Source organism: Dromaius novaehollandiae, chromosome 16, assembly GCF_036370855.1.
Source record: "Dromaius novaehollandiae isolate bDroNov1 chromosome 16, bDroNov1.hap1, whole genome shotgun sequence".
Classification (NCBI taxonomy): domain Eukaryota; kingdom Metazoa; phylum Chordata; class Aves; order Casuariiformes; family Dromaiidae; genus Dromaius; species Dromaius novaehollandiae.
This window is the reverse complement of record NC_088113.1, coordinates 19,361,536-19,374,748: the sequence shown is the minus strand read 5'-3', so window position 1 is coordinate 19,374,748 and position 13,213 is coordinate 19,361,536. Positions and strand designations below refer to the sequence as shown.

The following is a 13,213-nucleotide window of genomic DNA, read 5'->3' as shown; positions in this document are numbered from 1 at the left end:
CCTTGAAAGTACTGGCTTAAATATTGGGTGATCATCAGCTGCACAGAGAGTAGTTCAACAAATTTCCAGGAGGCAAAGATTTGGTTAATAGTCTAGCTGAAGAATTTATCATGTCATCTGCAGTGTTTGCATTTGCCAGGGGAGGTTGTTTTGTCCTCGGAGGCAGAGGCCTATTGCAAGCAGGGACCCCTCCCCGGAGAAGGGCTGCTTTCAGTTGCTTAGCATTGGAGTTGTTTTTGGCAGAATTTAAAACCAGCAGTGACATTCATGATGCTGTCCTCTCACCTGTCCACGTCCAGTTCTGTTCTCTGGAAAATCAGCCACTCTGATCTTAACTGGTCTGTTCCCAGTCTTGTGTTTGTTAGCAAAACGGAGTTGCATGTCTTCCTAGGCATGATTTTTTTAATTGATAAAGCCACTATAAATTTTCCTATTTTCTACTGAATTCCTTCCCCCTGTGGTCCTCATTTCATCTCCCCCATCTTGAGTTCTACGAGGGAAAGGGAGGATGAAACAAATCGTTATCTAAACATCTTCTTCCTCCACTGGAGATCCTGAGAAGGAGGACTACACAGTGCAGTTCTTCCAGGCACGAAGAAGTCTTGAGCTTTGGTGTAGCTACAGGGGCATCTTTGTTACCTGCATCCATCCTGCATACAGTGTCATACACACTGTGCTTTAGCAAAACTATAGATTAACCTTGAATTTGCTAGACCCGTTGGGCTGTCTGCCTGCATTCACCCAAAGCAAAAATTCCTCCGTGTTGATGTGAGTGCTAAGGCACCCGCAGATAAGATGCACATGATGAAATAACTGAACATTACGGCACAGTGGGGCAATCAGGGAAAGCTCAATGTAGGTAAATTAATAGAAAACTCCTTACGAGCAGTGGTTCCTTAATGTACTAAAACAATGATCTCTAGTCAATAAATGCAATAATGCGTGCATTTTTAGTCAATAATGTAACTATACCAAGCCAGTTTAGCAAGTCTATTATATTCTGCTTTGTAAAAGACCTATCTGGAGTCTACCCAGGGACGCGGAGGCACCACAGATTTATACCTGCCAGTAGGAAGGAATGGCACACGGACCCGTAAAGGAAAGGTAGTTGCAGACCCCTTGACTGGCCTGTGGGTCTGGGTGCAATGTGTTTCTAAAAGCCTTGTTAAAAGAATAATTGGCCAGGCTCAAGGATGTAATCTAGCTGTTTTGCTTTGCTTACAAAATGCAAAACAGCCGAGCTGGAAAATAGCAAAAGGTTTCTTGAAAATGCAGGGCATGTGCGGGGTGGCATTTGACAGCAATCTTCCTGACACCGGTTCAAGCCACTGCAAAACCGTGAGGGACAAAAGCCGTGTGATAAGAGCAGGGGGGTGACAGCACAAGGCACCGATCAAGTTCTGAGCATCCAGTGATGTTGAAAAATGCCAAAAGCCAAGGTTAAGGGCTGGAGCCAGGCACGTTTCTGTCTGTGGTGTCCCTTCACGTGCCCTCCCCGGGCACGAGGCCCCATGCCCAGGCTGGCCCCAGGCTGACGTGGTGGCGTGGGGACGGTGCGGCTCCAGGCTTCCCAATTATCACAAACTCAGTGCTGTCCTTCACCCCAGGTCTAACACTGCTGCTGTTGCAGGAGGAAGAGAAGAGACAGTTCTCCGTGACAGCAATCACTGGCTCTTTTTCTTTATTTTTTCCCTGTGCCCAAGCTGCCTGTTTCTAGAAACTCCATCCTTGAAGCAATGGCTTTTCTGAAATCATGGGGGGTGGACCAGGTATGAACCCGGTCCTCTTGATTTCTGCTCTAGGCACAGCAGGTGTTGCACACCCAGGCATATTTTCCTTTCCTTGATGTTTCCAGTAATTGATTTCTGTCTCTTATTCACACCTGCAACCAGACAAGAGCCCAGTGACCCACAAAGGCTAAAATTCACTCCTAGCACTTCTGCCTGTTTCTAACAAGCTGTTCTCGTGTGCCATGAGCTGAGCACAAACTCTGCATCAAAGAATTATTTACCATTTACCTCATTTACCAGCGGGAGGTAACTTCCTCCTCCTGGCCATAGCTTTTCAGAAGAAAAAACACTGGTTTTAGTTGAGTTTGTGTGCAGAGATGGATCTGAATCCATGATAGTCTAACTCAGTTTGGCTAACGTTTGCTGCCTCTAAAATAGAAGGAGAAAACAGAAGAATTGCTTAAGTGTAGTTTAAAATCAATGACAGGAGATTACAAGTGGTCATTTTTATTGATCCAAAATTACTACTAACATAAGGAATCCACATTTTAAAGAAGTGCTGATACAATACAGCCAAAAGCTGAATGTCCTGTAAACTTTCCCTGAAGTCAGTCTGCAAACATAGTTTCCATTTAATAAGTTTTCAATAGGTACCCACTGAACGTAGCCGTGAAGATCTGGGAACTAAACCATGTCCCTATTTGCAGTTCCGACTTCTCGTAGTCTGCGTCTCCCGTTACAAAGCCACGCAGTTTTCTTTGCCTTCCCTTCCCCTTAGGACGAGCAGGACGCGTGCTCTGTGCTCACGCCGCCCTTCGTCATCGTGATTGCCAGCTTCCATTCGTGGTGTGGTGTGTGGCTGGGCTGCCGCTTTCCTCATGCTCATGTCACCAACACGTTCACTTACACTGACTTGAGGCCCATCTGCTTGATTGACATCTAAATACCACTTCTCTGAGACACTCTGCGTCACTTTGCATGACTTTCTGGTTGAATGAGAACATGATCTTGGATTAGCTGACAACATATATATATATATGTGTGTATATACATTTCTTTTGGACTCTTTCCTACCAGCTCCTGCAGCCCTCCAACAGCACTCTCCTCTGCAGGGATTACACTTGCATGTGAATTCCAGCTGTCACTTCCAGTGAAGGAATTGCATGGCAGAAGGAAAACTTCAATGAGTTGTTCATGTTGTCTCGTGTTGTCTTTGTTGAAACAAGGGAGTTATATCAGCGGTTGGGGGGGGGGGTCTGAGGAGTGGATACTCAGGGAAAAAAACATGCAGATCTCAATTGTTCATCTGATTTATAAGAGATTTTTTTAATGAGGAAAAGTATTGCACCTCATGCTATCAGGCTTGAAACCTCTCATTCATATTCCTTGCTGAGTTCAACGCTTTCTTTTTTTGCCTTTTGTGAATCTCGCAAACATTTCCAGCCCATCTATTGTGAGAGGGGAAGAGGGGCCACAAAGACCCCGCTTTAATCATTGATAGGCAACTGGGTTTTCGTATTGAGGATGTTCAGTTGTCACTGAGGTCAGTGATGGGAGCAGCTCGTCGGAGGATGAGGCATAAAGAGATTGCTTTGAATTCTGAATATTGGTGTTGTGTTGATTTATACAGAACTTGTTTTAGAAAAGACCTTGTTGTTCAAATCATTAGTACTACTAAAATGCAGTAGATTTCAGGAATACTCTCCTTTAAAATCAACTAAAACAAAGGAAAAGAAATCTAAACGGCCTGTTTAGAGGCAAATGTCAAATACAATTTCAATCTGGCTTCTGCTTCAAGAAACTCAGGATGAGAATTGCTTTTAAGCATTTGACTCATTATATACAATGATTTGGGTAGCATCAGGGCCTAAGGCTTACGTCCAGAAAGGTATTTAGGCACATGCTGTTCATAAACTCCTATTCCAGTTTGTACCTCCAATCTGCTTTCCGAAATGCTGGACATCTGTTAGTCCCATGGGCTTCAGCTATACTTTGGAGGTGTTCAGCACTCTGGGAAGGAAATCTCCAATACTCTACGCAGTTTCATGAAATTAAAAATATATCATGCATTGAGTTAATTCTGCCGTTTCTATTTATAAATTGATCACAAACTAATTTTATTTTCTCTCAAATGTTATCTTTCGACTTGAGATTGTTGTCCAAAAAATGGCCACGAGTAATTGTCGGTCTGCAGGGCAGGAAGGGATTTTCCTGCCGAGCTCTGCGGGCTTTGTGTGGGGCCGATGGTCCCTCCCCGGGATCAAGCTGTGCAACGCAGAAAAATGCTGCCTAAGCACCTTTCTCTTTGTGTAACTGTTCAGTGTTTCACAGTGTAACGTGACTTTGTAAAAATAGCACCTTCTTACTCAACAAATCTGCTCCCCGTGTGTCTCCAAGTCACGTCTTCTTCCTTTACCGACAAAAACAAGTGTCTGTTCCTGTCAGCACAGTACAACTGATACGGCTGGGGAAAAGGCAGCTAGGCTTGACTTTGCCTCAAATATCAGCAGCTAAATTCTAATTGGAGAAGCTTAGTTGCCAATTTTGGAGGCAAAGGAGGACTGTTTGTATATGAGTTTTAAGGTGGCATTGCTGAGAGACAGAAAAAAAATCAGTCTTTGGTTGGTGACCTGGAAATTTGATGTGGAAGTCAAAATTGCTGCAGTGGTCTTCCCTCGGATTGAGTCAGATGATTTGCACCAGAAGGATGAGTGGCTATCGCAATGGTAGAGAGTACTTGGAAATTAAATCCTCGTTTTGACTCAGTTTTGATTTGCCCATATTATAAGCTAATAGCTACATGCACAAGTGTACTGCAGTAGTTGTCTAACCTCAGTTAATATATTTTGATAATCAATTTCTATTTAGAAAAGATCAAATTATCTAGAACTGTTTGCAATTTGGTTCTGCCAGTGCTGTCTCTGTAAAGTTTTCCCTTTCATAAAGTTACGCAAAATCTTTTTTTTTTTTTAATTTTCACGTGCAAGTTCATCATCTTCATTTGGGTGAAGGTTTTAATTTAAATTTGGGAAATTTGAGAATAATCGAAGCTGTCTCGGAAGATCATTCCTCAGTGAGATCATCTCTGTTCCAAGAGTGATCTTCTTTTCAAACAATAATCTGCATATTATTAAAGAAATAGGATTCTAACAGAGAAACAGCAAGGAAATGTAATACTCTGAAGTAGTAAAATTTTGCTTGAAATATTTATGACACCCATACTAGACCTGCAGATCAATGTTAGTTAACTTTTAGATTGAATCTTTCTAGGAAATATGGGACTTGCATATTTTAGTATTCACTTAAGATTTATGACTGGAAAAAGACAAACTCTTCTGAAAATATAAAAAGGTCAGATCGTGTTTTTGGAGGGAGGAAAGACTGGCTATGAAGAAGGGGAAAGGACAGGTCTGAACACTAGAATTGGAAGTGTTTCCAAGAAAGGTTAAAAGTTGCAGGTGAAGGCTTTTGTTAGTATTTTATTGGCTGTAGGATTTTGGAAGGCAGTTGTGAAAGAAAAGCTTCCTGGCTCCTGATCGGCCCCGATCAGTGATTTAAGGAATCATAACCTCATCGTTTGACGTCATTCTGTCCCGCCAGCCCTGGCATCCCACGAGGGGCTTCTGTTTAAGTCCTCATTACTTTTTCTCTCTTAATAATCATTCCCATCTCACTCATTATGGTGGACACATTTCCACGGCGCTTTCTCAAAAAGCCAAAATCAAATCAAATGATCAAAATTAATAATTAAAAAAAAAAAAGTACCGACGGCCAAGCTCCATCTCACCGCTGCTTCGAAGCGCTCTTGGTTTCTGATGGCTGGTGGGGAAGGACTGCGTGGTTTCCAGAATGACTCCTCCTGCTGTCTCCTTTTTGTCTTTGTTTCACCGTGTTTCTCTGAACAGTCAGAAGGTCAGTTTGAAAGATCGTGTGTTCTCCAGTCCCCGCGGTGCTGGCACCAAAGGGAAAGGCTCTCCACAGGCTCAGGGCATCCGGAGATCCCCCAGCGCTGACCAGAGCATCGAGGACAGCCCCAGCAAAGTGCCCAAAAGCTGGAGCTTCGGGGACCGCAGCCGAGCCCGCCAAGCCTTCCGCATCAAGGGCGCCGCGTCGAGGCAAAATTCGGAAGGTGAGACCTTGGGACGGCCCCGCGCGGGACCCCGGGTCCCCAGCCAGTCCCCGGCCACCCTCTCCTGTCCCACCTAGAGCTGGGAGCCGTGGCGTTGACGTAGGACTTCCCCCTTGCAGCCCTTTGGCTTTGAGGATGGCAGGAGTATAAACAAGAGGAAAAACCACTGCTACCACCTATTTTAAGCGTATAGGGATGGGGGAGAGGAGTGGTCAGGCATCCGAAGCACTTTGAGACAGAGCAGCTGGGTGTCACCTTAGCCCGGCCCAGGGAAGGGTGTCGGGGGATGCTCAGCAAACGCGCCCCGGTGCCGTCCCTGCGGTCGCTGTTGGCCAGCCGACGCGCTCTCCCTTCCCGCGCAAGCCGTGACGCCTGGGCCCTTATTCCTCCCCTTTCGAACCCAGAAGCAAGCCTCCCCGGAGAAGACATCCCCGACGAGAACAAAAGCTGCAACTGTGAGTTTGTGACGGAAGATTTAACGCCGGGACTGAAAGTCAGCATCAGGGCAGTGTGGTAAGAGCGGGAGAGGAGGGCGGTGGTCAGGAAAAGTGAAAAATAGGGGAGGGAAAAAAAAGGAAATTTAAAGTGGTGGAAAATGCTGCAATCTCCATGTCGCTGGCTATCTTTCCCCTGGGTGGGCTGCCCTCCTTTGCAGAAAACTCTGCGAGAAAGAGTAATTTTTGCTGAGGGAAGGAATAAGTGGAGAAACAGGAAAATCCCCTGCAGCGGTACATCCCGATCCGTGTTCTCGCTGGCTCTGTTTAATGCTGACACTTGCAGATGCGGGGCGGCGAGGTGGCTCGCGCAGCCAGACCCGTGCCGCGAGACCCCCGCGGATCCCCCCCTTCCTCCTACTGCCGCATCCTCTCCAAACCGCAGTGCTGGGATTTGTTCCATTTTCCGCCCAAAGGAGCTCCCCGCAGTGTTTTTATCTATCGCGAAGCAGCTCAGGCTCCAGCCCGGAGACTAGATTTGCCTTTTCCTCTCTGTCTCCCTGCAGCATCATGAGATTTCTCGTCTCCAAGCGCAAGTTTAAGGAGAGCCTCCGGCCCTATGACGTGATGGACGTCATTGAACAGTATTCAGCTGGGCACCTGGACATGCTCTCCCGGATTAAAAACCTTCAGTCCAGGCAAGAGACTCCTCTGTTTGCTTCACTTTTTCACTGCTTTTGCTAATCGTGGAGGTATTGCCGTGATAGACACACTTTCCTTTGCAGCTGCGACTGATTTTTTTCTTCCTAAGAGAAATCCTGGAGGAAATCCTTGGTGCTTGTGGGTGGGACCTGCAGGGATGGCGGTGGCAGGGAGAGTAGAGCAAGCAGTGGTGCTATGCCAATAAAACTGCTTTACTGCCCGCTCTAGGACTGCCCTGGGAGCCCTAGAAAGATTCCTCCCTCCTCCCCGTGGTGTCGGTACCCGCACGAAGGACGGCGTTCGCAGCGCATCCTCCCACAGCGTTTCCTTTAGCAGCTCCTATCATTATAGTGCATCACGTAGGTAGGACAGGGCGCGGGCTGGTGCGTATCTGCGCTGCAACGCACTGCTCCCTGCAGCATAGCAAGGATTTGGTGCCGTGGTCCAAAGGGGAATATGGCTTATTTGCCACCTTTCTAGGAGCGATACAAAATAAGTCTGATATCCTGGTGTTTTGAGGCTCCTCTAAGAGCAGAGGTGGCAGTGAGGATGCAGTGATTTCTTGCAGGGGTTAGGTCCTCTGAGCTGTTTTAGGAGGAATCCAGCTGGAGCCTGGCCGGCCAAGCATACAGGCAGAAGGGAATTTCACATCTGGGCCCACCGACATTGCTGTGGTTTAGCAGTGCTGGATTTCAGCCTTTGCGCTGAAATGTTAAGGGCAGACGAGTTAGTTTTAATAGGGGAAGACGTGAAAAAGAGACTCAAGACTGGGCAACTGAGAGAGAACTGAGAAGGGCATTTTAGAATTTCATTTTCCATAAGGATCACCAAATTATTTCTCCCTAGAAAGAACAGGTGAATGCGATCCCCTGAACAGAGGATCTGAGCTAATTCTTTTAATCTGACAACTTGAGTCCTCCATGTCCCACATTGAGAACCAGACCCCAGATCCCTGCCAACCCCACGGCTGTGTCCGTTGGGCAGATCAGTGGTGGGAAAACAAGCAGAGCCAGTGCTTGCCTTTGGATGCACTGACCATCACAGCTAAATAGGCACCAAGAGATGTCCTAGCCATCCATCGGGTACTAAGATGGGAAAGGGGCAACCTCTAGACGAGGGGAGGTGCGCGTGGGACAGCTGTGGCACGATCGACCGGCCCTAGCGTGAACGTGGGTTGTGTCCATCAGCCTTGGCTTGACCCTGGCCCGAAAGGCAGCAGCGGGGCGCAGGGAGGTTGTCACAGCAAAGCTCGGAGGAGGGCGGCATCTGTTTCTCTCCCTTTTTTTCCAGCAATCAGGGCAATGTGTTCTCCCTGCCAGCTCGGTTCCGCGGGGCTGGTTTTGACCTCCCTAAGCCAGGGCTTTGTTGGATGAAAGCTGTATTCAAGCAAATTTCTGGGATGTTTACATGCACTTTCCTCTTTAACCATGAATGCCTCTGTCACTGTGGTCTGTGTGTAATGTGCTCTTTTCAGTACTGTGCCTGTCTTGTGTCTCATCCCGACACCTTGCCATCCATGGATGTCTTCCACCCATTGAATTACACAATCCTGCAGCCTATCTCGTTGACTCCAACGGCTCTTGCTTTTCTGCACTAGCTGAGGATGTGTTATCTAGCACTGTAATTGAAAAGAGAATATATGCTCTATATCCAGCTGTTTCAACGGGATACTGCTACATATATGCAAATATATTCCAGAGGGTAAAGCATGTTTCCTATTACATGTCGGGGGGAATCTCCTTTAACGGGCAGCGGTGTGTGTGTGCTCCTAACCCTCCGAATCTTGCCTGGGGTCGGGGAAGATTCTGCCTTTCACCAACAACCAGGCGATAGAGGAGTGCGTTCTGTTTCGAGCGGAATATATTTTCAAATTCTCTCTCTTTCTCTCTCTGTCGTTCTGTTTTTCAGTTGTTTCTTTCTGCAACTTTCTGACCAACTTTTCTCTACATGTTGCTTCATTATGCATTTTGCTGGTGTCTTTTTTCTTATTTACTTTGCCAGGATAGATATGATTGTGGGTCCCCCGCCCCCTTCAACTCCCCGGCATAAGAAGTATCCAACCAAAGGACCCATGTATTCTTCTAAAGAATCTCCCCAATACTCGCCTAGGTTAGGATTCACCAAAATGCCGCTTTCTCTGGATTTTTGATTTGCTTAATGTCAAACCCCTTTCATGCCAGTTATATGACGGCATTGATCGCTTAGCAATGCAGCTTGCTAAATCATGACTCAGAAGGGCTTGCTACACTGGATACACTCTGATTTACTTTCAGGAATGGGCTCTCACACTAGGCAAGCCAAAGGGGAAAAAAAAGAGACATTTGTACAGTCGTCAATAACCATCACTTTCTTCAGTAGCATTTTTTTCAGTCTTCTTCTAGGTGTTTGATAGGAAAATCATATCTTTTTATAATCTCATATTTTATCAGATTGTCCTCAAATGTAGAAAGATGGAATATTTCCCCACAAAGCCAATATAAACTAAACCATCTACTTTCTAAAAGATGAAACACTTCACATCATATGCAAGCAAAGGAGCCTCTTTTTGCAGCTCTTTGTACTTTGAAATGAGTTTATTTCAGTGGGCAAAGTAAGAATGAAGTGTTTCGTACCTGATAAATGTAGTGGTCTCTTTTTCTTGCTGATGCAACTCTACTGACCACGGAGAAAAGATTGTGTTAAAAACACTGCAACCATGTATTTGATGTTCAAAAGAAGACCCTGATTTTGCATGCAAAAAGAAAAGCAGGAGTCAAACCCAGCCCTCAATCAATAAGCGAGATTTTTTCTCATTGCCTATATCAAGTCCTCATGCTAGGTAAAACCATGCCCCTGACTTGACTTTGAGAGGAGCATGTTCTCCCCTAAGTGCCCGTTGAGGGCATTCCCCGGCGAGGCTGGTCAATGGGGCCACGACAGGCAACTAGGGGCTCTGAATTTCAAAAAAGGGTCTATGTACGCTTGGAGCTGCATTTTCACCTTGTCTCAAAACCCCCGGAGCCCAGAGGGGGATGCAAATATTTGACAGAAAGTCATCTGCCATGCACAAATAATAGGTGGCTTTTAAATGCAGCAATCTTAGCCTCAAATATTTTTTCTAAATATACTTGTCCTCGCTAGGAGCTAATACATGACAAATCTCTTGATTTTCATTTAAGCAGCTCTGAGTAATCTTCACCAAAGGAATGTGAGTAAAAAGAATATTGAAAGCTTACTTCTTGCCACTCAGCTGGCTCAAAGATTAAATATATATACATATATATATATAGACAGAGAGAGAAAATTTTCCAGAAGCACCAAGCTTTATGCTTGGAAAAAAATGCTTTGAGAAATTGAGGAGAATGCATTTCTTCTCCCCCCAAATGATGAGACCCAAAACTAGTCTTTAAAAATGAAATAAATTTCTTATTTGTAGCAAAATTTTGATATTACAATAAAAATATAAATTCAGATGGATTTTGTTATATCTACCTATCAGGTTAGGTGTGCAGCAAGCCTTCATTAGAGGTGAGATTTCCATGTGAAACCTTGCACCTCGCACATGCTAGGAAGAACTCCCATACAGCCTCAAACAGGAGTATTTATTCTGTTCACTCCAGTTCTCTTATAGTTTCAGATTAATGTTAATGCCTCTTCTTTTCTTCTGTTTTTGCAGTTTCTAATGCTTAGAGCTAGTTTAAAAATCTGTTTTTTACATGCCCACTAGGCTCCGGGGACATTAGGGCATTTCCTTATAATTGCTCCCTTTTTTAACAAATTTTCTGATATCTTCTTTACTGAGCTGTGGCTGAGAGGCTGTGAAAAGGCGCGGAGTACAGGAGGTTGCAGCAAAGGCCCCAGTGCATGTGCCATGCGGTACCCGGGCGCTGCACCGACCTCTCCCTTTTCGATCGCACCCCCCAGTTTAGCCAAATGCTGCCCAAATCAGAACAAAACATCCAGTGAGGGAAGAGAAACAAAACCGAGTGATGTCCCTGAGCTATCTCAGCCCCGGGGGCTGCACCAAGGGCCCAGCTCAACCGAAAGCTTTATGTGGATAACTTGCAGCAAAGGCAGCTCGATGCTAATGTCTGTCCGTGGCCGTAACTTGGCTGGAGGTGTTTGCTCCATGCGGTACCCACGGAGAAGCTGGAGTAAATTCTCCGCTCCGACTGATTTAACACAGACCCGTTTTGAAACAGATGCAACCTCAGTAATATTTAGACATCAGATATTGGTCAAAACATGTCTAGAGCAAACTTTATTGCCAAATAAGAAGGTAAGTAGCCAGTCATGTGACCTGGATGAAGGGGGTTTGGCTTCAGTGCTTGAATTGTGTAAAAAATTATAAAAGAAAAAGAAAACGGAAAAGAATTGAATATATATTCCCAAACACTTCATTTTTATCTCATTTGAGCCGTTTGACCTTTTGATGTCTGCTTCTGGCCCAAGGGTGACATACTACACCTCTTTGCATGTACTGTTAGCATGAAGCATAATGAAGCATGAGAAAACCTGCACTGTGGCTGATGCAAGATTTATTTTTATTTTTTGTATCATTAGAAAGAAGGAAAGATATCAAAGTCCACATCAAAGAACAACCCCCTTCTCTCTCCCTCACAAACTAGGGGCACAGCAGAGCCTGTCAAAGGCAGCAGATGGGACAGTTTGTCATGCATCGTTAGAAATCTTTGAATCCTCTTCTGCCACAACAGGAAAAGTAGGGGGCCGATTCTTCCAAAGCCTCCACTGAATCCTTCCCTACACGTATGTGTATTTGACACAGCCGAGATAAGAGTTGGGAATGCAGAAGGCTCCCCATGGGATAGAGCGCATAAGTGGGATTTGGCATCTTTGGGGAGATTTGTGGTCCCTTGTCGTGCAGTAGGAACATACATTTTCCACCACTGCTTGCAGAGGTTGACTCTGTTCTATCTTCATCTTTTGAACTTTGCTCCCCAATTTAGACAAAACCCCAAGCTCTTTTCTAATGGCTAGAAGGATCTCCTGCTCTTTGCTGACGGCTGTATCCTCGTGGTGCCTAGGTAGGCACAGATGGGTTGGGATAGCACAGGGAAATGCCTCTCATCTCCTCTTTTATCAGACAAGGCACAAATGAAATCTCTGTATGTTGCTGAAGGTGGGAACACTCTCCTCTGGTTTCTCGCTTCTGCTGTGGGAAGCAAAGAGGAAGGAGACCTTGAGCCTGGTTTCTCCTTCTGCCCTGCTCATGAAGTGGGCCAGAAACCAAGAGAAGTGCTCGGTTCACCTTCGTTTGCCCCTCTCTACACTGAAGTCAGTGTCCTGCAGCTTCCCGCTGCGCTGTGCTCGGTGTGGACCATGCCTCTGAGGTGAGATCAGGTTCTCTGATTTCTTAGCTGCTGGAGATGACCGCTTTAGCAGTCAGGATGGGCAAAAAGCATAGACATGAAGTGAATGGTCCTGTCAAGCAGGGTTGCTCCTGCGAGACTGAAAGGCTCTGGTTTCAATGGCACAGGGGCAAGGGCTTCTGAGTGCTTTAAGGATGAGGTCTGTGGAGGGCTTTGGCCCGGTTATATCACAGTAGGTCTACAGGCAAGTCATGATCAGGCTCAAGGTGATGGAAGAAGTCAGCCCTTCTGCATAAGATACCAGTGATCACTCAATCTGTGAAGTGCCACCAGGTCTACTGTGCTTCACATGGGTCATGTGAGGCCCACTTGCAGCATAGCTCTTCTCTTAAGGACACAGAAGAGAGTAGAATTTCTTCGTCAGCTTCTGCAAGACTAGAAATAGGGTTGCAAAAGAGTATCTCTACTATTATGATACACCACAGCATGGCTATGTTCAGGTTTACTCTCTCTGTTACAGTCTGTCCTACCTCCCTTCTCTGCTCAGCAACTGCTGAAGGACATTTCATTCTCATTAGTGGACACATTTCAGTGTTAGCACGGTGCTAGATGTGACGCAAGGACAGAGAACCCTCTGTTTTTTCTCAGCCTTCCCAAATATCCAGTAGTGATAAGACTTTGGGCCTCTTTAAATGCATGTTCTTTGTTTTACTAGTCTACTTGCTTGTGCATACAGGAGAGGAGTTCGTACAGTGGCTCAGCTACGCCTTGACTTGTGATTCCAAACCCAGGTAGCCCGAGGTATCCGATTTAATACCTCTTTGCTTACATAGTAACAGTATTGTTGTAGGATTTCTTGTGATGTATGTCATGTCAGTAATTGCATTCCTCGTGGGGAGTTCCTATAAT

The 13,213-nt window shown here is 45.6% G+C and overlaps 1 protein-coding gene across 4 annotated transcripts in view; it reads left to right on the top strand.

Moving 5' to 3' along the window:
- KCNQ2 (potassium voltage-gated channel subfamily Q member 2) overlaps positions 1-13,213 on the top strand; it is an 81,042-nt gene that overhangs the window by 54,947 nt on the left and 12,882 nt on the right. For 2 of the 4 annotated variants that reach the window (XM_026092914.2, XM_026092913.2), the window contains 3 exons: positions 5,636-5,859; positions 6,264-6,372; positions 6,860-6,991. In XM_026092914.2, the coding sequence (XP_025948699.1) occupies positions 5,636-5,859; positions 6,264-6,372; positions 6,860-6,991 (465 nt within the window). The remainder of the gene's footprint in view (positions 1-5,635; positions 5,860-6,263; positions 6,373-6,859; positions 6,992-13,213) is intronic. The other 2 variants (XM_026092917.2, XM_026092916.2) reach the window with 2 other exon arrangements.